This window comes from Doryrhamphus excisus, chromosome 1 (assembly GCF_030265055.1).
Source record: "Doryrhamphus excisus isolate RoL2022-K1 chromosome 1, RoL_Dexc_1.0, whole genome shotgun sequence".
In the NCBI taxonomy this organism is placed as follows: domain Eukaryota; kingdom Metazoa; phylum Chordata; class Actinopteri; order Syngnathiformes; family Syngnathidae; genus Doryrhamphus; species Doryrhamphus excisus.
Window position 1 is genome coordinate 2,272,847 of NC_080466.1, and position 26,618 is coordinate 2,299,464.

A 26,618-nucleotide genomic window follows, 5' to 3' on the forward strand; every position below is an offset into this window, starting at 1 on the left:
AATAAGAATAACAAGCATATAGTTCATCTATACTAGACTTTTTCCTATTCATCCATGTTTGCCCAGGATCAACTGTTCCCAGGCATGTGGACCATTTGTCAACTACACCACCTCTTGGGAGGTGCTGCCGAGTGCCATTTCCCAGCTACCCACTTGGCTCCAAACTCTCGTCTCCATTCTTTCATCCGAGGCCTTTGCTGTAACCTTTTTTGTTTGTACATGGTATGTATCAGAATGTGTCTAAATGTATAATAATCGCAACGCGGATAACGTAAGTGCAATTTTTTTTTCATCTTTTCTCTTGCAGTCTGGCAATGTTTTATGTGATTGCTCTAGCTGGAGCTCACAAGAGGGTTATTAAGCAACTAAGGGACCAACTTGCTATGGTGAGTATATGGAATTTTTTTGTCGCATTATTTATCGCGATAGTGATTTAATCAGCGTATTTATTGCATGAGAAAGAGAAATTTTTAGACAATAATTAATGGTATGATTCAGTGCAGTTTTATGCAAATCAACCATGATAAATATATTGGCAAATTACCAATAGTTACCAAACGTTTTCAATTGCAACTATGTAATTAATAAGTTTGACGCCAAATATATTTTTTAATTCAAATTAGTATCAAAGTACATGTAAACTGGAATGCATTCTGTATTTAACTGTTCAGGAGGGTCGAGACAAGCATTTCCTGATCCAGAAGCTTTGCCAGGCCCAAAAGCTCTCAGCTGTCACATCTCCTGGGTCAAGAAGTCAGCGCTGCTCCAGCAGAAGCAGCCCCAGTTACCACACCAGCTTCTCGAACAATTTTCCAGAAGGTGTGTTCTTGGCACATCCACCTCCAGACACTTCTACTCACGTGTGAAGCAGGGACTAAGCAACCAATACTACACTGGACTGAAATGCACTCGGGTCAGATGGAACCATTTGTTTGTATGATGTATTTTCTCTTTTTTACTGTTTCTTACCTTGATGGTGTGAAAATCAAACGTTCAAACTATTTAATGCAATGTTTATGTATTTTCTGTCCAAAATAACCATTGATTGTAAAAAGAAAACACTACCATTGTATGTTCCTTCTAAGAAGGACTTAAACACTATATTGATATCGTGTAATACTATATTAAACACTACTACACTATACTATAAACACTATATTTTGCATCGACTACTGATAATTTTGTGCACTTGACATGCATTAAGACTCACTATATGGTTTAAAGAATTTGTATTTTTACTTTAATATCTATTTTATTATTATACAGTAATATAAAGTAGACTAATGTCATTTGGATCATAATAATAGCACTGGTTTTGCAAATAACTGACGGTACAGTAGTACACAGTTGAAAACAGTAATTATTACAACACATCATACACTTATTTAATGTTACACGGGTTTTTTTCTATTATTACTATTTTGTCTGTTGTATTATTGGGTGCTGTGAATGTGTAAAGGGACAATGAAACTCTAAATCCTGAGCTTTGTTCTCTTTCGAGATTAACGCTGTTGCGCCTCCACGTCAACAGGAGGCGCTGCTGATGAATTTTAAGTACATTTGCAGCGAGTCAGCTGATCCGGAAGCGGATGCAGCATGCTGTTCAACGGTTTGACAGGCGACCATTCATCCAAAATGCTGAAAATCACCATACGGGCCGATATAAGTACCATTTGGGTCTTGTTCTGGATCGCGTATTCTCAGTTTTTGGTCGTATCGTCCGATGACATCGTGGTGGCATGTGGAGGATTCGTCAAATCCGATGTTGAAATCAATTACTCGCTGATCGAGGTGAGTGTACTAATGCCCCTGGTTTTAGCCATTGAGCTGTTTGCTAACTAGCGTTATTTTACTTATCACAGTGATATACCTGCTTGAAAAAAATGACCGCATTTCACTCGGTATAACTCATTTTGTTCCTTATATATGTGTAAACTGAGGAGAATGTGTTGCACGAGGCACTAGTGTTAATCCCGGCTCATTCACAGACTGCTAAAGATTAGCTGTTGGGTCAATTAGTTACATTAAGTGTTCCTCTTCTGTTAGTCGGTAAGACGTCACTGCATCGTAAAACTAGATTTCAAGAGCTCAATTGTGTCGAAATTAGAAGACAGGTTCTGTGATTAACGTTGTTTCATGAACCTTTTCTCCTGTTTTACTTTCAGATTAAACTCTACACTAAACAAGGCTCATTAAAATATCAGACTGACTGTGCTCCGATCAATGGATACTTTATGATCCCTCTCTACGACAAGGTATGACAAATGGACATATTATTTATTTGCTGTTGGATGATAATGATACACACTTCTTTTATTCTTTGTACAGGGAGACTTTGTTTTAAAGATTGAACCTCCCCTTGGCTGGAGCTTTGGTATGTTGGTCTGTTTCATTTTTGTGACTGGCAACATTTCAATTCTACACAACTTTATTTACACGCTATTTGATGCTCATAAGCTATTATATAAAGTCAGAATTGAACAGTCATAATGCAAAACTACTCAAGAGTTCAAGCAGTGACAGCAAGGCAATGCTTGTAAACAAAAGATGCAAAATAAGTCAAATGGTATTACATTTGAGAAGGGAGTGATCAAACATGGCATCAATAGGCGTATTCTGTCAAATTTTGAATGAAGAAATATGCACATTAGCTCTCAATAAGGTCAACAAATCTTACCTTTGTGCATGCCCACATATATCAACATTTGGGAGCAAATATGAGGGGAAAGAAAAAGCGTAAAAATACACTATACTAGTCTATCTGTACAAATATTATATGAATTGACAGCCCTAATACATATATACATATAACATTGTATTGTAATGTATATTTCTGTTAATAAAACACAGTAAAAACTTGGCATATTCCAGACACATTTGCTGATAATTAATCATAATTAATTAATTTGAAAACCGTGATTAATATTGTTTCTGTAACATTTGCCAGAGCCTACCAGCGTTGAGCTCCATGTGGATGGAGTCACAGACATATGTACAAAAGAACAGGACATCAATTTTGTTTTCACTGGCTTTTCCGTATCAGGCAAGGTGAGATTTCTTTAGCTTTTCTTTCTTCATACTGCAACTGCATTTTTGGAAGTAATTGCTTTATATTTACAGATTTATTTTGTGATGTTTAAAAAATGTGGAAACCCTAAATATGTGTACTGCAGGTGTCAATCAACACCAACATGACAGTTTACTACTTTTGAAATGTCATCCTAAACCTAATTTATTTGTGATGTTTTCATTTCACAGGTCCTCAGTAAAGGCCATCTTCTTGGCCCAGCTGGAGTAGAAGTTAAATTGAGCCGAGCAGGAACAGACGAGAAACTCCAGAGTGTCATCACACAACCCGGGGGAACGTAAGTACCTTCAGCGTTTTTGATCAAGACACGCTTTTCCACTGATGGGATCCATATTTGTCTTATGTTTTGCCACTCTTCCTACAACACAGATACACCTTTCACAAAGTCCTCCCTGGAATTTATGACATCATTGCTTCCCATCCTTCCTGGATCCTGGAGCAGGTTGGTACCTTTCAGGTCATGTTTAACTGATGCATTGTGATGTCTCACCACATCTTAACCTTATGTGTATATGATTTAAAGGTGTCTTATTACATTTTGTGTGGCTGTAAATTAAAATTTCCCACTGCCGAGTACACCCAGAAACAAACTTGTGTTTTCAAAAGCAATACTGTAATGTTTCTGTAATGTTCACGTGTAATGATGTGGTCAACACCAAGGAGATTATGTTACAACCTGAGATCGATAATCCCTTCAAAAGTTCCCAATTTGAGGTTATTTCATGCACCAGTTAGGTTTGTAGCCAAGTAACTCTCAACGCCATTAGAACAGCAAATAGCGAATTTAAACGCTTTATTTTGCATCAGTTTAGTGTAAAATATTTATATGCACCTCAGCCAATATGGTTGCCTCGACTTCTTTTGATAAACCAAAAGTTGCGTCATCAGGGGTGAAATATGTGTACGCATCTTTCATCCATGCATGGAGCTCACGCAAAGATTTTCAGACACGGGAGTTAGCAACACCACAAATGAAACAAATTAACTCTAGAATACGTAGCACCATGGGGACTGCCTTCTGTTCCATTTTAAGAATGGAATTGTCCCATATGTCGAAACATTACACTATATTAGACAATATGCAGATGTCGCCTTCTTTTTTGGAGTTGGTGGCTCCCATCTTTCCTTCTTTTACAGTCTATCGTGATCCTTACAAGCATCAGCATATTCATGAGCTATTTAGCACTGACTATTTCTAGATGATTGTGGGAGGAGTAATGGGATGACATGGGCTTTGGAGTCGTGCGCACAGTTCACTGTAGGTGGATTTTTTTATTTTTTTTCCCTTTATTTGGGCAAATATGTGAATCATTACAGTGCATTTCTTACATCAATCAAAATATAACTTTCCATTATTTACATTTGTATTCAACTATCGGATCCCAAGCCCAAAAGGAGTAGGCTGAAGCAAAAGCTTATAAATGCCTACCCCTTTTTGCAGGATATAATCATGTTCATGCCACTGTCTTGTTTCCCCTGTTATTATTTTCATTGTAATATTATTATTATTATCATTATCATTATTATTATTATTATTATTATTATTTTATAATGAGAAGAAGGCATACAAGCATGCACCACATGCTTTTGAAGGTCTTTTTTTTTTTTACTTTCATACGTAAATTATTTGGTTTTGTGAGTACGCAATCCAAGCAAATGAGGCCCCTAGTCAGCCATAGCGTACATAATCAGTCTGACCTTCTTGCAGCTGCTTGTGACCTTTTGCCATCTTCCCACAGAGCGCAACCTCAGTGCACATTTCCACTGCCAATGCGCCGGCCGCTGACCATCTGGTGGTCGGAGGCTATGACGTCTCGGGGGAGGTGCGCAGTGATGGAGAGCCCATGAAAGAGGTCACCTTCCTTCTTTACTCGGCCAAAGTGAAAAGAGAGGTAAACTGACATATTGTCCAGAAAGAGGAGAGATGTCAACATGGTCAAGATCAAAGTACTTCATTGTAACTTCTATGTTTCCTCTGGTCCTCAGGATGTAAAGGACTGCAATTTTTCTCCAGTGGAGGGTGCCGATTCTGGGGACAGCTCTCTTGTCTACCTGTGCAGTGCCCTCTCTAGGGAGGATGGCACCTTCAACTTCCCCTCACTGGCTAGTGGAGAGTACACTGTGGTAAGCTCTCCATGAGAAGCGTTTTTAATTTGCAATTCTATTTATAGCTCATAAGGTATCTCCTTTAGGTGCCCTTCTACAGAGGAGAAAGGATCACTTTCGATGTCGCTCCTTCTAGAATGAATTTCAAGGTTGAGCACAGCAGTTTGACACTAGAGGTATAAAGTCTAATCATGTATTTTAAACTTTCGAATATGTTCAATCCACTAATAATACACTCAATGTTAACTTCTTTTGTATAGCCTATCTTTCGAGTTATGGGTTTCTCTGTGACCGGACGGGTTCTGAACAGTGTAGCTGGGGAGGGCGTAGCCGATGCCACAGTCTCCCTCAACAATCAGATAAAAGGTAACATTATCACATGACCACATACTTTGTTTTCAACACTGTAATTACGCATACAGGGTATCGCATTCTGGCTTCTGCTGCCTTCCTCCACAGTTGTCAGCAAAGAGGACGGTTCTTACAGGCTGGAGAACATGACAGCTGGTACTTACACCATCCGCGTCCAAAAGGAGCTGATGTTCTTCGAGCCAATAACGGTCAAAATTGCCCCCAACACACCACAACTCCCGGACATCATTACAGCAGGGTGCGTCCATCTGATATCGTTTGTGTTCATGTTTTTTCATTGTCTGCTCCCATTTGCAGGTGGTTGCAGTGGACCTTGAACCACTTCATTGTGTCCACCTGCACAATCTCATGAGATCCAATGATAGAACATAGTCATTGAGCGTTCATCTCCACAAAGCCTGATAAATTATTCATGGTCCAAAAGTAGTTTGTGTTTAAATATTCAGCTACTTTCTTGCTCCTAGACGACTGCTTAAAATGTAAACAACGGATTTTTACCATTTGGTTTCGGAGTGGACTGTACCATTCAAGCCATAATGGAGCTAACACATTAGCTAACCTATGTACTGTATATATTTGTTTTTTTTTTTTTTTTAAACAAACCTACGTCATTGACAGTGAGTCAAACCATAAGGCATTTTTTTAATCTGAGCTTTTGTTAGACATAGCATGCTTACCTAATTTTATGGTTCATGAATATATATTCATTATATTCAAGTTCTTCAGGAATTTCTACTCCTTGTTTTTATGCAGGTTCAGTGTTTGTGGTCAGATCTCCATCAGCCGCTTGCCTGAGGGCATGAAGCAGCAGGGTCGCTACAAGGTCACCTTGACACACCAGGGCCAAGACAAGACATCAGGCCGGGTCATTGACTCTGACACCCACGGGGCGTTCTGTTTTCAGGCGAAACCCGGAGATTACAGTGTCCACGTACGACTACCATTCAAATGAATACTTGTGTCTGAAAAAGATATTTCATGTGACTTTGCGTTTATTTGATCACACCAAACTAGTGCAGTGCCGTATGTATACAATGAACAAATGTTGTACACATAATAGTAGAAGCCCGCTGTGTGTGCAGGTATCTCTCCCAGAAGCAGATGTGAAAGCAGGCCTGGCATTGCAGCCTCATTCTCTGGAGTTTTCAGTTGTGGACCAGCCTCTCACAGACCTACTCTTTACCCAGTTCATGGCCTCTGTCTCTGGAAAGGTTTACTGTTTAGGTAATGTGTAATTAACACTTTGCATGCCGTAAATACATTATTTACATGAAGCAATGACTTATATACTGTCGTTTTGACGGCACTTGACCACATGCTGTCTTGCTGACCTCCAGCGTCCTGTGATGACCTGTCGGTAACACTGCAACCAGTTAGCCGACAAGGAGAGAGAAGGATTGTGCCCTTGTCTGGTAGCAGTGACATCCTCAGCTTCTCCTTTGACAATGTTCTACCCGGGAAATACAAAGGTCAGAAATCAATTTCCTTGTGTATATATAATGTTTTCCATAAATGTGACATCCTTGCTTTGTGTGCATGCAAGCTTTATACATGAGACCCCGAAACTGAAAGTGATTATGGGTAAAAAAAAATTATGTGGCATGTGTTTTAACAACTTCTGTATGTCTTAATTTTTACCTGCTCCAGTGAGCATCTCTCACGAGGAGTGGTGTTGGAAGCATAAATCCATGGAAGTTGAGGTCCTGGACTCTGACATACTGGGGGTGGAGTTCCGACAGATCGGCTACATCCTACGCTGCTCCCTCTCCCATGCCATTACTCTGGTCAGTAATGAACTCATACCGGGTGTATGACACGTTCTTACATTTACATTAAATGTGTGTTTCTTTGCAGGAGTTCTTCCAAGATGGCAGCAAACCCGAGAACGTGGGCATCTACAATCTCTCCAAGGGAGTCAACCGTTTCTGCCTCTCCAAACCTGGTGAGATTCATTTTCCTTCATTCATTGTATGATTCAGATTGTATGAATTATTAAGTTATTAAAGCATTATTCAACTCTTCCACTGAGCTTATTAAGAGCGAGGCACCAGTTTTATCTCGACATCTAAAACCGGAGGAAAGTAATTAATCTTCTAAAAATGTCTCATCCAGGCGTTTACAAAGTCACCCCTCGCTCCTGCCACCAGTTTGAACAGGATTTTTACACTTATGATACGTAAGTAAAACAACCACAATGCGGTCACCCTGTATACAGTTCTGTCACATGACATGCTTTAACATTGGTCTTAACAGCTCAGCACCCAGTATCCTGACTCTTACCGCTGTGCGCCATCACATGACAGGGCTCATCACCACTGACAAGATCCTCGACGTCACAATCACTATCAAGTAAGGCACATTTGGGGGAGGATTTTATTAGATGGTGCTCGTCAATAATAAACATCTATTACATGTGCTGTCAGGTACATTGCATTTATGGATTTATGAAGCTAACTAATAATGATCATAATAGTAAATATGTATATTATTTTTCATAGGGCACTAATGGCAGCAATCTAATTAATTTACATGTAAATACACTTTATCAAAAAAGCTACAATTCTAGAATATAAACATAAATCCATATCAAAATAATACACTGTAAAAAGTAATGAATGAATGTTGCAATGTAACCTGCTATGTATAGTACAGCATGTGTCTGTTTCCAGCTATACATTTAGTTCTTTTTGCCTGTCAGATCGTCCATTGAAAGTGAGCCGGCACTGGTTCTTGGCCCCCTGCGGAGTCTGGAGGAGCAGAGGCAGGAGCAGCAACTGCAGGAGATTCAGCTACGGCGCCAGGAACGAGAGCGGCGAGCAGCTGAAGAGGATGGGACCTCCAAGGATGATAGTCCTCCCGTTCAAGAGAGGGCTGATGATCTGACAGGCCCCTTCCACTATGAGTTCTCCTACTGGGCAAGGTCAATTGCAGTCAACAGAACAGTCAGAACAATCAATATTTATTCCATTAAAAGAATTGCTTATTCCCCACAAACCACACTTTAAATACAATTTAATTCACACAAAGATAAGTCTAATGGGAAAACCACCTTTAATTTGCAGGGCTGGTGAGAAGGTAACAGTTACTCCCTCCTCCAAGGAGCTGCTCTTCTACCCTCCTGAAGTAGAGGCCACCATCACAGGAGGTACTGCATGTTCCCCCGTACAAATTGCTGTCCAATAATCCACACTGATTGAAGTCACTTTTTGACGTAAATTTCAACCTATGCCTGCTATAGCAACAGGAAATTTGAATTCATTTTTTTGCAGAGTCCTGTCCGGGTCGCGTGGTGGACATTATAGGCCGTGCAGGGCTCTTCTTGGAAGGCAAAGTGTCACCGGAACTGCAAGGTGTAGAGATCTCCATCAGTGAGAAAGGTGCTACTCTACCACTCATCACTGTGGCTACTGATGAGATGGGAACATACAGGTATGGAAAACCAAGAAATGTTTGAAAACAAGTAAATAGAAGTTTGTGGTTTGAGTTACAAAAATTATTTTAAAGCAAGAATGTAAGCAAAAACTGAACTGACTGAATCTATATGATGAATTGGCTTAACATTCTGCACAAGACGTGTTCTCTGTTCAAAGATCTTTCCAAATTGCATTAGTGAAGCTGACATTTGTTTGAAAGGACCCTCATTAGATTTGTTGCCCACATTCATGCCTCCCTCCGGGATGAGTTGTGGTGACTTCGGTGATCGTTGGTCACTTATTGGCAGAGCACTTTTAATGTTAGCCTGATGACTGATGAAATGTATGACTTCACTGTGAGACACTACTTCACTTATAGCCGACAGTCAACAGACATATAGCGAACAGCGTAGGTTTTGATGGTACACCTGAAGAGTTTACATCCTAACAAATGGACTTCCTGTTTAAAGTTTTGGTCATGACGAGGCCTTACATGAAATGCTATTTTGAACTGTGGGTGTCACATTCAAAAATGACTTAAAAAAAAAAGAGCTCTAGAGAGATTTTGTTTATAGATAGACACGATTTCTCATCTGTAGAAAAGGTGGTAGAAGGCAGTCTCTCTCCTTTTGTCATTCTCAGTGACAATTACACATTCACACACTCGCATTCACATACACAACACACCTCCATATGGACACTCACAGCACATGGGTGCTTCTCTACACTATCTACCATCTTATCCCTGATGTTTATATGCTATTAGTATGCTATTATTACAGTAATAATGATGTCAAGCAGTGAGATTTTAATTACTGTAACTGTATGGCTGTAATTGTGTTTACTATCATGGGTCATGTCCTCATTGTTACTATTGCTACTGGTAAGTTGGACTGTTTCATTTCACTGATATCATCTCCATTGTGACCCTTAGCCATCATTGACATTTAACTGTTCTGTTTGTCACTGTTGTTGTTATGGGACTTCTTGTTGCTGCTGTTTTTGTCTCTCCCTCCACCCCCCACCCCATCTTTCTCTTCTTCTTTTCTGTTCTTCTTCTTGCTCCGGTCCGGTCGCTCCAAATGGCATAACAAAAACATCAAATAACGGCAAATAAAATTTCATGGTACAGGGAAACACCTTTCCTGACACAGAGCAAATCTGTTTAGCATGTAAGGGCATTTAGATCAACAATACTATCTGCCCCAATGGCTGGACGGGACAAAAAAAAAAAAAAAAAAGGTGCTCTACCAGTCACAGTTCTTAACTGACTGTAATTAATTAACTGTAATTAAGTTGACCAACACCCGTCCAATATAACAAGGGCACTGGTGAGTGATCTGATTCAGGATGTCACCCCATTTACAATTTCATATTTCATTTTTTCCAACTTTTGACCTCTATTCCTTTCTTCTGCGATATGTTTGAAACTTTGTGAACGTCATAACCACTTTCTTTCTCCTCTTGTCCGTGCAGTGTGGGTCCACTCCACAGCGACAGGCAGTATGACATCAGTGCCAGTAAAGAAGGTTTTGTCCTGAGTCAAGTGGAGGGAAGCCAGGGAGATTTCAAGGCCTTTGCTCTGGCTGGAATCACCTTTAAGGTATGTATTTTTTTTTCCACCTGCAGTACTGATTCTTTTATCCTGAATACTCGTCAAATCGCTCTGCGTCATATTTATCTCCTGCCGTATGATGCAAATTCACCGTTGATGTACTAAACTGCTGATAGGGTTGTCATACGACTTCATGTTAAACAATCCAAACTATCCCTTTATCACTTAAGCTCATAATTTGAGATGATATATTGCTGGCTGCTACCCCCCCCCCCCAGTAACCAGTTTAGTTCCAAGCATGGTGGTGTTTTTTTATTGGAATGATGAATAAACACATGAAATACTTAACATACTGTCCACAGCCAAATCTGCATTCTGCTGCTATCGAGTTACCTGGTGGGATCTGCAATTATCGACCATGAATTATTCAGTGTTCTCTGTCAAACTGAGATAAATAGTTTGAAACTGTCTTGTGTATCATTTATATATACACACACATTTTAGTGGTGTTATGACAGCATCGCTGACAAACGACTCACCTTGCCCAAAGCCATCATTTTATTTGAGTAGGAGGCTCTGCCCATGACAATAAGGTATTGTGACAATAATAATTTAGTTGACAGCTTCTTTTTTTTGTAGTTTAATATCTTCTCTGTTGATCTTCTTGATCTCTGTTGATGTCAGCTATGCTTAATGTTAATCATTGACATTAGAACCACTATTACTGATATTATAACTGTGGTACTAGAACTACAATTGCAATATACTGTGCCGAAATAAGTGAATAAGTATGACCATGAAACCTATTAACGTGGGCTCCTTGTCTTTGTGTGTGTCTTTTGTTGTAGATGAAGTCAGAAGACGGTCATCCGCTGTCAGGAGTTCTTTTGTCTCTAAGTGGAGGACAGTTTCGCTCAAACCTCTTGACTCAGGACTCTGGCATCCTCAACTTCAATAACCTGGTAGGGAGTTCTTTTTTTTTTCACATTTAAAAATATTTTTTCAATATTACTTTTAGGGGTGCATAATTTATATTGGACTGATAATTATTGGCCTGATATGAGAAATTATGACATTGTACCAATTTATCTGATAACGTAAAAAAAAAAGCCACTGCTGCCTTTTTGTGTTTTTAATAAAAGTGATGTCATAATTTTTTGAAAGGAAAAATCTTTACTTCTTAGCTCCAAGTGTACACAGACTACTGTTAAATCTAAATGTAAAACAATAATAGATGCTAAAATGTATTGATACCAGTCTTGAGAAGCACAAAGTATCTTACCGGCTTGAAAACAAATAAAATCCTAGTCATGTAGTTATTAAATTGACACGTCAACATGGCTGTTATTAAAAGTCACCAATTTTCCCGGTCTCTTGTAAACATTCAACTTTGATTTTTTCAACATCAGAACTAGAGCCCTACATTTTTGACCTAATGTTGTCAGGTAACCTAAGTCGGAATGTGATTTTATGCATCATTTGTGACATGAACACTTTCTTCATTCTCTCCAGAGTCCAGGTCAGTATTACTTCAAGCCGATGATGAAGGAATTCCGTTTTGAGCCGGCATCCCAGATGATTACAGTAGAGGAGGGTCAAATCCTTAGTATTGATATCACTGGCATTAAGACTGCCTACAGGTACTGTTAGCTTCTGTATCATCTCAGCCGTCCCAATGATAGCATAGTCTAATAACTCTACGTTTGTCTGCAGCTGCTACGGAGCAGTGCTGTCTCTGAGTGGTGATGCTGAGAGGGATGTTGCCGTGGAAGCGGTTGGCCAAGGAGACTGTAGCCTCTACAGCGAGGACACTGTCACTGATGAGGAAGGTCGCTTCCGACTCAGGGGTCTACTGGTGAAGATGATAATTACCTGGTTTTAAAATGACATTTTTTTTTATATATCCTCTGATATGCACTAAAACGATTCTGCTTGTCTATAGCCTGATTGCAAATACCTGATTCAACTGCGAGCTGAAGGCAACGACCACATAGAGAGAGCTTTACCTCAGCAAAGAGCCATAGAGGTAAGCTGCATATTTATTATGTCTCTTTCCCAGGGACAACATGGCTGAACATTTTGACACATTCCTTGTCTTATACTCAGGTTTGTGCTCACATCTGAGCATGCTAATCTAACCACCAGATTAGATTAGGCTTCTTAATAAATCATCCTAATCTATGTTTTGATTAACACGTGTAATAGTGAAACTGCAATTACCTCAATTAATCAACTGTCATTGACTTATGGACATGAAAGAGACCCAAAAAGCAGCACCTACCCAGTCATGTAAATCTTAATTTATGTTGGAAATGAGTTCCCTGCATAATATTTAAGATAATCTTGGTGCATCATTTCACGCATTCACCACTCTACTTTCACTTCACATATAATTATTTCGACCAAGAGTCATTATTTATTGGGGAAAGGAAATTTCACATAAAAATTTGGACCACTCTGCAAATTTGTTACAATAAATAAAAGCATACACTAATAAAAGGCTTTCCTCCTGCACACTTCAGTAAATAAATGGGCTCAGTCACCAAATCAGGATATATGGTAAATGAAAAAGAAAAGGCGACCCAGGAGGAAGACTCAAAGTGTTGCTCTGGCGACAATCCCAATCAGTTAAATTCCAGTCCTTACATAAATAAGATTTTGATGCTTTTGATTAATATTGTCATATTAAAGTTTTCTGGATGCTTTACAGCACAACATTCCTGCCAGGAAAACTATTATTTTCCTCATTAAATTGTCAGTGTGGGAATATAGAGTGCGACCTATCACATGGGTCCATTCTGAACACGAAACAAAAGCACAGATAATCCCATTGCAAGCTGAAAACCTTTCACTTTGTAATTTGTCCTCTTTTGAGAAGTGCAGGCCCCTTAATCTCTCTTGCAAGGCTGAAAAGGCCTTAATTCCCATTAATTCTCTGTTATTCTCTCACACCGTGTGATTGGCTCACAACTTTATCTGCATTTGGAGTCCAAGCCTGCATCTGCACATGCTGCACCGCATTCTCTTCTTCTATTCAGGTCGGCAGCAGTGACATTGACGGAATCAACATCATCGCCTTCAGACAAATCAATCAGTTTGACCTGAGTGGTAATGTCATCACATCCCCTGAACATCTAGCAACTCTTTCGGTATGTTAATAATTGAATTAATATTATGTAAGCCTCCTGGGCTTTCTTCATATGACATGAAAGTATGAGATAAGCCGGGTTGAACAACTCTTTTCTCTCTGCTCAGGTGAAGCTGTATAAGAGTGACAACTTGGACAACCCCATCAATAGTGTTTCGCTTGGCCAGTCCCTCTTCTTCCATTTCCCGCCACTGGACAGAGATGGAGAGGTAACACCCTTCACTTGTGCATTCTATTATATTAGAGGAACATTTTCAATGTTTAACGCATCTCATCTGTTTTGCAGAGGGTTGGATTAGAGTAGGTATGGTCCAATGCGCGGTTTTGACAGTATGATTTTGAAAAGAACAGGAAAAAAAACTGATTTTCGGTTACTTGACCAAAGGGATGAATGTGAGTATGTCCTGTGATTGGCTGCCGTCCGGTCCAGAGTGTACCCGCCTCTTGCCCAAAGTCAGCTGGGATAGGCTCCAGCATACCCACACAACCCCAATCAGGATAATTGGTAGCACAGTAACAAGTGGTCTTGGGGTCTATCACACAGTGAATATAAAATACACATACAAAAACAACAATATTGTAAAACGGCATATCATGTCAACATCATGAAAACCAGAAAAACAAGAAAAAAAAATGATGAAAAAAATATATATTTTTTTTAAACATCTTGAATTGTTTAATTTTCTTAAAGGGGACCGATTATTCTCATTTTTCCACCCTTTGTATTGAGTTGTGGTCTCCTATAGAGCAAGCTACACACAATAACCCGCACAGAAAACTTTTTAGATTTTCTAGCATCTGCACCTATTCCAGCTGTATTTCCTTTGATTTGTGCTTCCTGCCAAAACGGTTTGTTTTAATTTATTCCACCCACGGTCACGCTCTGCTGTGATTGGTCACATGTCCAAAGTGCTTCCTACTTCTGAACCATATACCACGATGTCACCCCCTGTGACATCATCAAGGGACAGTTTTACCACGCCTTTTGAAACCAAGCGTTTTGAGCCATCCTAAACTTCTTTTAGGGCTCATTTTCAAATTCGCAAACCTCATTATCTGAAACTTTTGCATGGTTAAAAACAGGAATACAACATTCTCACAACATTTATAGGTCAGAAAAGTAGAAAAAGCATATTAAGTCCCCTTTAAGGAACAAGGCAACCTATTCCAATGAGTAGCAGTTCTTATGTCTGTGCACAATATGTTCTTGCCACAGGCTCAACTGTCACCATTTGTTTGCTGTCTGGTAGAGTGACTGTGTCTTTGATAAGAATAAATACTTTTAGAATGCCGCACGGTGGAGAAGTGGTGATAGCATGTCATGATACCCCATTTCTCGCCCATAGTCATCTGGGATAGGCTCCAGCGGCATTGAAAGTATTTTTTTTTGACTGCTTTTATTGACTTTCCTGTGAGGATGTGTTTTCTTGACATGATGTCCTGTTGTTGCCCCCTCCTCCTTCAGAGCTACGTCCTGATGCTGTACTCCACACTGTCCCGCACGCAATACGACTTCACGCTGCCTCAGGTCTCCTTCACTTCCACAGGCTACCATAAGCATGTCACTCTTACATTCAATCCCACTGTAAGCAAGTTATTTATTTTTTCACTCCAGTGTGTGATTTTTTTTTTTCTGAATATAAATAACACCGTTGTCTCATCTGTCTTCTCCCCAAGCGCAAAGTGCCTGACCAAGATGTCGCCCAGGGCTCCTATATTGCACTACCCCTTACGTTACTACTCCTGTTAGCAGCATACAACCACGAAAAGGTATGTGAAATTCACTTTCCTACACCCTTCAAAGTGGCATTTCGTTCATATCCTTACTGGTCTAATGGTCTTCCAGGTCATCCCCTTCCTGCTGCAGATGGTGAATCGTATCCAGGGTGTACGGAGCATGGCCCAGGCCAGCGGTGACAGCGTCGCTTTGGACGAGGCCAAACGTCAGGCCAAGAGGCAGAAGGCCCGGCGCACATGACCACCTCAGACCACATCGTCCTCCTACATTGAATATTGAATAGTCCACAAGCAGTCATGGTCGCAACGTCTAAGCAAGCGTTTGTCAACCATGTCTTCAGGTTTCAGAATTTTCCTGGATATGCAGTCGTCCCTCGTCATATCGCGTTTCCAATTTCCCGGCTCCGCTCTATCATGGTTCTTTATTTTTGTGGTTGACTACAGGCTATTAGTCAAAATAGAATGTTAAAGCAAAGGTTGTGTATTTTTGGCCCAAATGAAGCATAGAAATAACTAAAACTAAAATGCAAATATGACTTTTAGAACCTGCAATTGAAAGACGCGTTCAACACTAGTCATCAGTTGTCAGTAATGTTGCAGTATGGTACATTGAGGAGACAATAGCCACCGCAGGAAGTACCGCAAGTAAAAAAAAATTAAAAAAAAATGAACAAAGGAAATCTCCAAATGCTAATGTGTGAGTCGAAATTATGTCTTATTTTCTATTATGTCTACTATATTGAATAATCTGATTGTAGAGGTGATTATTTAGGCGTTATATCATGTATAGATGGCTCTAATAAGTCTTAAAACCTACTTTTTAAACGTCGTAAACTACAAATTAAAAAAAAAAATATTAAATCAAATTAAATTAAATAAAAATAAATCTACAAATAAAAAAAATCCTAAAAAATAAAAATCCTAATTTGTGGATTATCACGGTCGGTCAGGTCTGAAGACAATTGTGTAGCATTTTTTTCCACATTTCAATTCTCTTAAAAATATATATTTTTTAAAAGACTACATTTTGCATCACTATTGATTGTGTGGTGGAAAACTGTGCTCAGGTTAGAAATATAATGATTCAATATATTGTATGGAATTTACCCTCAACCAAAATATTTCCCTTATTTATCCTACCACATGACTGCTCGTCATTCCACTTAACTGACATAATGTGATACACTCCACTTAACCTATAAGTTTAAACGGTGACTGCTTTTCATTAGCGCTGGATGCTCGATCCAGGATTTTTTTTTTTTTTTCATTTTATGTTGAGGGAGGGGGTCGTGGAGAGAAAATGGGCTTGATATAATTTATTAACATGACTGATTAAAAATGACTGTGTGTTGTGATAGTAGGTGTTTTAATAATTATGTTGACTTTGACGACCGTCAGCAGTAAAATGATCCATATTCTGTCACATGGCTTCATAATTAAATCTGTGTTTCAGAATCCCCCCCCTAAACCCCCACCCACCCAAACCCATCCATCTGCTCACTGTTGTGACAGAGATTGAAAACCACTTGAGTTTGTATCTAATTGTAGAAATGTGTTCTAAAAGTACACATTATTGATGACATGATTGGTTTGAGGGGAAGATGCGTGGTGTGTCATTGTTGAACTTTGTGTTTTTATAAAGTTGAAGTGGAAGAAAAGTAACTTGGCTCGTGTATAATGTCACCTCTGGGGGGCAATGTGATCCAACTCATTTTCAGACTCCCATATTGTTATTTATTTTTTTTTCCAAATTAAATACAATAGACACAGGCAGTCTGCTTTCTAACAACACTGTCTTTGAAACGATAATGAGCAGTTTGGTTCAGCTAAAACGAGCTTGCAAATGTAAAAATGCTGTAATGAGGCTGCTTTTCCGAGTCGTTGTACGTGAAGGGGAAATGTAAATATGAGACAAAATAATCTCTCTACTATGTCTCAAGGGCTGTTCTGCATGTCCGCTGCATAGTTTAAATGTCAGCCAGCCAGGAGTGGAATGAATAAGTATGAAAATGGGGGGCTGCGAGTCTAGAGGGCACTGGCACTGAGGATGCCCTCCAAAATATATATCTTCTTACAATGTACTTGTACTATCGGTGAATCAACAATACATTCACTGGCCACTCTAATGAAATCCAATATAAGAACTTAATGAAAATTTTCACCTAGTGTTAAACTCTGAGCGGTATGAGAAGGTCACAACATCCTAATGAGAACCACTGGGGCATAGGAGTGAACGAGGGGGGAAATACCCAGCAATGGATGTAGTATTGCAATACTGCAATGCTGTTATGAGTACAAGCAAATATCATAAATATTTGAGTCCAAATTTAGTAGGTCTGCACTAATATTGCAAGTCCTCCCTGCACGCAGTTCACATATAATCAGTCGCGGGTCACCTTTTGCGGATTACGAAAAAAAAAAAAATTTGTATGAATGCTGTCAAGAGCCGAGCCTGGCCTTTTAAGAGAAATTGCATTGTGGGAACTTTAGTGTCTCTTGTCTGTCTATAGTTTTCTGCGTCCTGATTGGCTGTAGACCAATTCCAATCAATCTCATTCAAGTAGCCTTGCAACGTCTCCTGTATGTGTCATAGCTAGTTTGCTAGCTTGCTAACAAGGTAACAAGGATACAAAAACAATACAGCACAGCGAAACTGTACCAGGACCAAAAGGTACGGTAAGTGAAAAATATGTCTGAGACTTGATTTCCTGTGAGTTTTTTTGAGTGTTTAAACAAGATAAATGTGAGAAAATTAAAACAATTTTAAGTTATGTGTTATGTTTAACGCTTAGCTGCTGTTTAGCAAGTAGTTGATTTATGTGATGTGTTATGTGATGCGTCAAAAACTTTGCCCGCCTCTGCTCTAAACTGATGTTTTCAGTTATGAAAACCGATGTTTTTCTGCTTATCGCTTGTCTATAAATTTTGCTGTTGTCGTGTATCGTGTACCTGTGTGCGACATGAGCGTACTACTATGTGTGTATGTTTTTGCTAATGTGCACCATTTTGTATTGTTTTGTATATATTTGCCAACCAAACGGCAAATTAATTAATCAGTACTTTTCTTTCTTTTTTCCGTCGATGTTAATGCTCTGAGCGTGTTCATTCTATTTAAAACCAAAATATTCCCACACTGCGGCTTTCATTTCATGTTAGCATATGTTGGCTAACTGCAGCTAGGGTAGTAGCTAGTAGCTAGAAGCTAGAAGCTAGTAGCTAGTAGCTGGTAGCTGGTAGCTAGTAGCTAGTAGCTAGTAGCTAGTAGCTAGAAGCTAGAAGCCAGAAGCTAGTAGCTAGAAGCTAGAAGCTAGAAGCTAGTAGCTAGAAGCTAGTAGATAGTAGATAGTAGCCACACCTCCACTCTCTCCATTCATTCCACTTGTAAAACCAGTGCGCAAAAACAGATCAGAGTGAACCCTCTTGTCATCCAGTCTGTGTTTGGATAAGTCGATTTTCCTACCTATCTATATTTAAGACAATCAGTTTCATTGTCTGAGAGCTTGGCCATTTAATGCGCAGCCTTTCTGACAGTAACGGGGGTCTTCTGGTGCCTCGTCTGTTTTGAATTGATGAGATGCAGCCAATTAGAGCGAGCCACTTAGCTCAGCATCTGAATTGTACAGCAGCACATTAGGGACATCACTTCCATCAGAATAATGTTTGAGGTATGAGTCATCTTTAATGTGTCTGGAATGATGCTTGTTATTTCTTTTTCCTCATGTGGAGGACAATCATATCACTCGCCGGCATTTTTTAAAAAATTGTTTTACAGGAGCAGCTGCTTTCACGACGTGATTCACTCCTTCATTAGGTCGGCATCCAGTGTGTGTGTGTGTGTGTGTGTGTGTGTGTGTGTGTGTGTGTGTATCTCGTCTCTAAGTAGTTCCCAAATTGTTTTCCACAGGCCCTCTGGGGGTCCTTATGCATTTTAAAAGAATTCCCCTGCAAAATGTGGATTAGTGTAAACCTTCAAAACCAGATAATGTGCTCAATTAGTTGCGTCATCAGAGGATTCTATGGCTGAAAAATAAAACCGCTATCTTAATGGCATCAGTGTTTTTTAACCTCTTGAGTCCTACACCAAAAAAAAAAAATGAATACGTTTTTCCGCTGCATCTGAAGATCTATGCAGATGTTCCTGTTATCAAAAATAACCGGGACATTTGTGATGGATTAAAGCAGGGGTGGGCAAACTACGGCCCGGGGGCCACATGCGGCCCACTAAGCGGTTGAATCCGGCCCGCCAGTTGCTTTCTATGGTAATGGTAATGGTGAATGAGAGAAAGTGCGGTTTTAAGTGTGACAGAAATATCAATATATCTAACTACAAGTGGACCCTCGGTTAGCGTACGCCCTGGTTAGCATGTTTTTGGGTTAACATTGAAAATGTACATCTAAATTTTGCATGTGTTTGTACATTTTCAGGTTAGCCTGCAATATGGTAATGGTAATGGTTTTATTTCATTTGAACATGCATCAGATTACAATTGAATGCATCCCATAATCAGTTCCCAGTTCCACATGTAGGAAGAAGAAGGAGTAGGAAGAAGCAAAGCTTATTAAATCCTACCCCTCCATCTGGTACTTTTACAATCAGTAACTGTTACATTTGTTCACTTCCTGCTTTCCTAATATGGTTTAAGGTTTTTTTGGGTTTTTTTTTTGTCACGTACCGAAGTATGAGGTGATATGACCATACAATGACATAATGGGTACCATAGTATATAATATAGTGATTTATTGTATTTATTAGTGATTATACCTGGAATATGAAATGAAAAAAAATTCCAAGGGTTAAATATATATTCTGGCCCCCCGGACAATTTTGTTAACCCAAAGCGGCCCGCGAGTCAAAAAGTTTGCCCACCCCTGGATTAAAGCATGTAATATTGTACAAATTCTTCAGTAAAAGCTCTGGATTGTTGCTTTAGCCGCACCTTATTGTTAGAATGAATTCCAGAAAGTTTTTAATCTAAACAATTGGCCAGGACGCTCTTGCAAAAGAGAAAGTGATCCATTTAAGACGTAAACAAAACTTTAGCTTGTGTGTGTTGCAGTTGTGTTCTATGTTCTATGTTCTATGTTCTATGTTCTGGACATGTCAACAAGACGTTACGTCAGGTTTATGTAATTATTGTTGTAGTTGCAATAGATAGATATACATAAAAGCATATTTCTATCTGAGATTAAATGTGAGTTAACTATCAACAAATGTGATTAATCACAATCAAATATAAATAAAAACCTGTTACTGACACCTGATAATGTCGGATGTTATTTTCACAATTTGAATGCATTTTTTTTAATTTTCTTGTATTTGTATTGTAGTTCATTTAGCCACAAATATGCATTTTTTTCCAAATTAATTTCAAATGAATTTATGAGTGGGGCTGCACGGTGGTCTAGTGGTTACCGTGCAGACCTCACAACTAGGAGACCAGGGTTCAATTCCACCCTCTGCCATCTCTGTGTGGAGTTTGCATGTTCTCCCCGTGCATGCGTGGGTTTTCTCCGGGTACTCCGGTTTCCTCCCACATTCCAAAAACATGCTAAGTTAATTGGCGACTCCAAATTGTCCATAGGTATGAATGTGAGTGTGAATGGTTGTTTGTCTATATGTGCCCTGTGATTGGCTGGCGACCAGTCCAGGGTGTATCCCGCCTCTCGCTCGAAGACAGCTGGGATAGGCTCCATATAGGCTGAATATATGTTTGGAAAACCGCGATAGAGTGAAGCTGTGAAATTCAAACCGCAACGTGACGAGGGATGACTGAATTGTTTGACACTAAATAACACATTTTGGCCCACATGATGCATGTTATTATTTTATTTTAAGCCAGTATACCATCAACATGACAATTGGGGCTGTTAATAATCATAATAATAATACATTTTATTTGTATAACGATTTTCCAAAATACACAAAGACACTTCACAGAAGAATGGAGTTGAACAAAAACAAGCAAACAGAGCAAAAGATACTACATTCATTCGTCAATACACAGTATTGACGAATTAACACACATGATTTTACGCTTATAATTTTAATAATTTTAATAATTTTAATGATTTTTAATATTTTAAAATATTTTTTAAATAATTTTAAATAAGTTTTAATATTTTTTAATAATTTGTAATATTTTTTTAATAATTTTTAATAAATTTTAAATAATTTTTAATAATTTTCAATAATTTTAAATAAAATTTTAATAATTTTTAATAATTTTTAATAATTTTTAATTTTTTTTAAAATAATTTTTAATAATTTTAATAATTTTACGTCACAGTCAAAACACAAGAAAAAGTGCATTACTTCAAGAAAAATATCCACTTATTGGTTTTTGAAGTAAATTTGAATCATTTTCAATATAGCTGTTTTTTTTGTACATTTTCCACCATTTGATGCAGTTGCATCCTTACAACACAAATGCAACCTTGCACATCCACATCTTCCCACTCTCGTACTGCTTGTTGCTCAGTGTGAGTCATTGGCCCTGAACACTGGCCGGGACCCAAGTCATGGTCGAGGAGAAGGAGGCGGCAACGTCGCTTGGTCTGCAGCAAATTATGAGCAGTCATTTGACGAGGAATCCAGAAAAGGGGGAAGAGGAATGAAATATTTATAAGGATAGATGACAAGATGGCGCGGCGTAAAGGATGATGTGTAACAGTATCTACTGGCAGCTTTTTGTGGGCATGTCTGCAGAGACGTAACCCAGACAGCCTCTCAGTGCCAGTTTATATCAGTACAAGAAGTGTGTCATGTCACCCCTTTATGAAACCTAATGCCTACTTACTGCCTGATGTGATTATAGCTGAGGTGGCTGCGCCCTGACAAATGGAATGGAGGTGCGCCACAGCAAATCAAAGTCTCTGATGTTTTAGCGTTTGGTTAAAACCAAATATCATCCTATTTACTCTTGAGCCCTTCCTTCTCTGTGGCATAGTCCCAACGAGGGATGCTCCGATTGATCTGTATCATGAGATTTTCATGTAAAATATTCATATATGAATACCTTTCACAAAAGTAATGGTAATGGTTTTATTTCATTTGAACATGCATCAGATTACAATTGAATGCATCCCATAATCAGTTCCCAGTTCCACATGTCCAAAAGGAGTAGGAAGAAGCAAAGCTTATTAAATCCTACCCCTCCATCTGGTACTTTTACAATCAGTAACTGTTACATTTGTTCACTTCCTGCTTTCCATAATACAGTTTAAGGCTTTTTTATTTTATTTTTTATTATTATTTGTTTTTAATAATGCACCTCGTACCGAAGTACAAGGTGATATGAGCATACAGTGACATAATGGGTACCATAGTGCATGTCAATATAGTGATATATATAGCACATCATGACTGGTTCAAGACTCTTCATCCTTGTATTTAGCAAACATTTGTTCACTTCCTGCTTTCCTAATATAGTTTAAGTAATTTTTTCTTTTTATTTTTATTTTGCAAAACTGGGTGGCACAATGCAAAACTGGGCGGCACGGCGGTCGAGTGGTTAGCGCACAGACCTCACAGCTAGGAGACCAGGGTTCAATTCCACCCTCGGCCATCTCTGTGTGGAGTTTGCACGTTCTCCCCCGTGCATGTGTGGGTTTTCTCCGGGTACTCCGGTTTCGTCCCACATTCCAAAAACATGCTAGGTTAATTAGCGACTCCAAATTGTCCATAGGTATGAATGTGAGTGTGAATGGTTGTTTGTCTATATGTGCCCTGTGATTGGCTTGGCCCTTGTGAGGAAAAGCGGTAGAAAATGAATGAATGAATGAATGAATGAACAATGCAAAACTCTAAATTGCTTGTGAACATTGCACTTATTTCTGTTTTTTTTTCTTCTTAAATAAACAAAGCCGACAAAATGATCACTCCACAACAAATTCTTTGTTCAAGTAACTTGGATTTTCCTGTTGCATCTTGAATGAAACCACTGCGTTGGGCAGGTAACCAACTAAAATTATCGATCTTTCTACATTGGTATCGATCAATATGTAGGCACCGCAGTCAGGAGATCGGGAAGACCTGGGTTCGATTCTCCATGTGGAGTTTGCATGTTCTCCCTGTGCATGCGTGGGTTTTCTTCGGGTTATCCGGTTTCCTCCCACATTCCAAAAACATGCTAGGTTAATTGGCAACTCCAAATTGTCCATAGGTATGAATACTATAATAATAATAAGTGAATACATTTTTTTTTACATAGAGTATAAACCTCAGTATAAACGTCCTACACAGGAACACTAGCTTCCCCTCTCTCCAGGTGTATGTTGTTGACCTTCACCACCACATTGTCCGCCCCGCATGTCTGTGCATGCCGCAGTGGATCAGCAAGGATATATCACCTCTGTCCATCAATCTCAGCCCTTAAGAGGTCTCACTTTGCTCCACCGGGCACACTCCAAAAGCTCTTAAAACTGACCCGATGGATCACGGAAGCCGACGCAAGCCACAAGCACCGTGCAACGGCTCTGCGACCGGTGATTGTTGGCTTTAAGGCTTCTGTTTTGACACCACGGTGATAAAAAACGCTGACAGGCTCTGGGACTCACATTCTCTATATCCATCTCATTTGATCTCATAGCTCCTCTCTCCGTATAGCCTCACCTCTTAGTTCCGATACACTGGTGCCAAAGTCTCCCCTATCATCTGTATGGTCAACGGAGCTTGACAAAAAGTGGGGGGAGGAGAGAGACGTGGTGAGCAGAGCGAGACAGAACCGTGTCTGGGGCGGAAAAAGCTGGAAGTTGATCATTTGGAGTTGTAGAAGTCTTTGAGCAAAGTCATTGCAGAGGGAAAGCACAGAGGTGGGATGTCAGAAAACTTAAGACTCGTATCCTGAGGTCTATTACACTCCTTTGATAGAGCTGTAGCACTATGATCATTTTTGACAAGTTTTACAATGTATCTATATGTGGCAGTGGGTTGTGGGCGGGGTCCGAGGTGACATCATCAAAAATCAAAATTATTAAAAAAAAAAAAGAAATGTACTAATTTTACCAGAATGAATAGTGAAGAGTCAAAACTAATTAATTAATCAAATTAATTAAAAATAATTGTTAATTAATAATAATAATAATAAATTAATATCATATTAATAGACAGTGACAGTGCTAAAATTGTAATATTGTGAATTCACAGTCTTAAAGTTAAGATAAAATCATCTTAGCTGTTATCGGATGAATACCAAAGGGAGAAAAAAGTGGTAATTTCATAGTAAAATTTGGAGGAAAAGTTTTTTTGATGAAAAAAGTCAGAATGTTACGAGAAAAAAAATGTAATAAATACAGGAAATACTATGTGAAATCATGTTTGAGAACAAAACTGAACTATTACATTAATAAAGCTGCAAAACAAATAAAAAAATAAAAAAATAAAAATTCTGCTTAAGGTCCCAATTTGGCCAGGGGTGGCCCTGCATACACGTGTCCATCGCACAAACTTTGTTCTTCCAACCATATGAGTACCTCTCACTTTTCATATTTATTTTGCTTCCTCCAATTCATAATCTCATCACCCATGTCCACAAATCTACTACTGACAAGGTTTATGATGTATCTATATGTGGCAGTGGGTTGTGGGTGGGGTCCGAGGTGACATCATCATCTATCATCAAAAATCGGAATTATTAAAAAAAAAGTGCTAATTTCCCTGAAATAAATAGTGAAGAGTCAAAATATTAATTAAAAATAATTATTAATTAATTAAAATATTTCTTTTTTTAAAATGACAGTGCTAAAATTGTAATATTGTGAATTCACAGTCTTAAAGTTAAGATAAAATCATCTTAGTAGTTATCGGATGAATACCAAAGGGAGAAAAAAGTAGTAATTTCATAGTAAAATTTGGAGGAAAAGTTTTTTGGAAGAAAAAAAATCAGAATGTTACAAGAAAAAAAAATGTCATAAATACAGGAAATACTATGTGAAATCATGTTTGAGAACAAAACTGAACTATTACATTAATAAAGCTGCAAGACAAAAAAATAAATCAAAATTCTGCTTAAGGTCCCAATTTGGCCAGGGGTGGCCCTGCATACACGTGTCCATCGCACAAACTTTGTATCTATATGTGGCAGTGGGTTGGGGGCAGGGTCCGAGGTGACATCATCATCTATCATCAAAAATCAAAATTCTTAAAAAAAAAAAAAAAAAAAGAAAAGAAATGTTCTAATTTTACCAGAATGAATAGTTAAGAGTCAAAATATTAATTAAAAATAATTGTTAATAAATTAAAATTTTATTAATTAAAATTTCTTTTTTTAAATGACAGTGCTAAAATTGTAATATTGTGAATTCACAGTCTTAATGTTAAGGGAGAAAAAAGTAGTAATTTCATAGGAAATTTGAAGGAACATTTTTTTTAAGAAAAAAGTCAGAATGTTACGATTAAAAAATGTCATGAATACAGGAAATACTATGTGAAATCATGTTTGAGAACAAAACTGAACTATTACATTAATAAAGCTGCAAGACAAAAAAAATAAAATCAAAATTCAGCTTAAGGTCCCAATTTGGCACAAACTTTGTTCTTCCAACCATATGAGTACCTCTCACTTTTCATATTTATTTATATATACTTCCTCCAATTCATAATCTCATCACCCATGTCCACAAATCTACTAAGAGTTGCTTTCTCACTAGTGACCAGCAGAAAGTCAAATTTCATTCCAGCCACGGCCAATCCATCCGGAATCAATCCCAATCAGCTTTATTTTGTGAATCATGAAGCCTGTTGTGATATTATTCCATTCCAGTCCAATCAGTGCAATAATGCAGACTACAGTCTGTTTTTTACAGATCTTCACCAGAATGCAAAAGGTTACTTGCTTGGTCCGTTTTGTGTTTAGTTATTTATTTTCTGTGAAGAGGCAGCCAGAAGGTAGAAGGTGCACCCACTGGACAATCGCTTCAGTATCAGGCGGTGGTAAAATTGCTGATTTTTAACGAACAAAGTGAAACAAAAATATGCACATGGAGCCTCGATGGTGACTATTTGCAAATAAGATCAACAGTATGCTCGGCAAGTGCTTCCCGATGGATGCCCACAGGGAGGCAGACTTGAATGGCAGCTTGGCAAGCCAGTGTTGGAGAGATCCATCACGGCACGACAGGAGGGAGAGGGCTCCGACGTCTTGGCCTGCCCTGAGAGGCCAACGCCTGTCAGCTTAATGAGCCTTTCAGTGACAGGTGATG

At 38.7% G+C, this 26,618-nt stretch overlaps 2 protein-coding genes and 1 long non-coding RNA gene across 3 annotated transcripts in view; all 3 read left to right on the forward strand.

Moving 5' to 3' along the window:
- LOC131110671 (transmembrane channel-like protein 7) overlaps positions 1-1,437 on the forward strand; it is an 8,352-nt gene extending 6,915 nt beyond the window's left edge. Inside the window, exons 14-16 of the mRNA XM_058064000.1 lie at positions 67-222; positions 308-386; positions 672-1,437. Coding sequence (XP_057919983.1) covers positions 67-222; positions 308-386; positions 672-866 — 430 coding nt within the window. The 3' untranslated portion in view covers positions 867-1,437. The remainder of the gene's footprint in view (positions 1-66; positions 223-307; positions 387-671) is intronic.
- A 79-nt stretch (positions 1,438-1,516) lies between these two features.
- On the forward strand, positions 1,517-17,081 carry nomo (nodal modulator). The gene is made up of 31 exons (XM_058063561.1): positions 1,517-1,791; positions 2,166-2,255; positions 2,329-2,374; positions 2,948-3,048; positions 3,259-3,365; positions 3,458-3,530; positions 4,828-4,980; positions 5,075-5,212; positions 5,281-5,370; positions 5,455-5,560; positions 5,654-5,804; positions 6,320-6,497; positions 6,649-6,790; positions 6,904-7,035; positions 7,214-7,350; positions 7,421-7,508; positions 7,679-7,742; positions 7,820-7,915; positions 8,265-8,486; positions 8,629-8,711; positions 8,836-8,995; positions 10,456-10,582; positions 11,383-11,496; positions 12,047-12,174; positions 12,248-12,389; positions 12,477-12,560; positions 13,573-13,683; positions 13,790-13,891; positions 15,148-15,267; positions 15,360-15,452; positions 15,529-17,081. Exons 1-31 carry the CDS (start codon positions 1,597-1,599, stop codon positions 15,658-15,660), a joined length of 3,705 nt encoding a protein of 1,234 aa, XP_057919544.1. The 5' UTR covers positions 1,517-1,596; the 3' UTR covers positions 15,661-17,081.
- Positions 17,082-17,879: 798 nt separating this feature from the next.
- Positions 17,880-26,618, forward strand: part of LOC131134418 (uncharacterized) — a 35,805-nt gene continuing 27,066 nt past the window's right edge. Inside the window, exon 1 of the long non-coding RNA XR_009131390.1 lies at positions 17,880-18,090. This is a non-coding gene — a long non-coding RNA (uncharacterized LOC131134418). The remainder of the gene's footprint in view (positions 18,091-26,618) is intronic.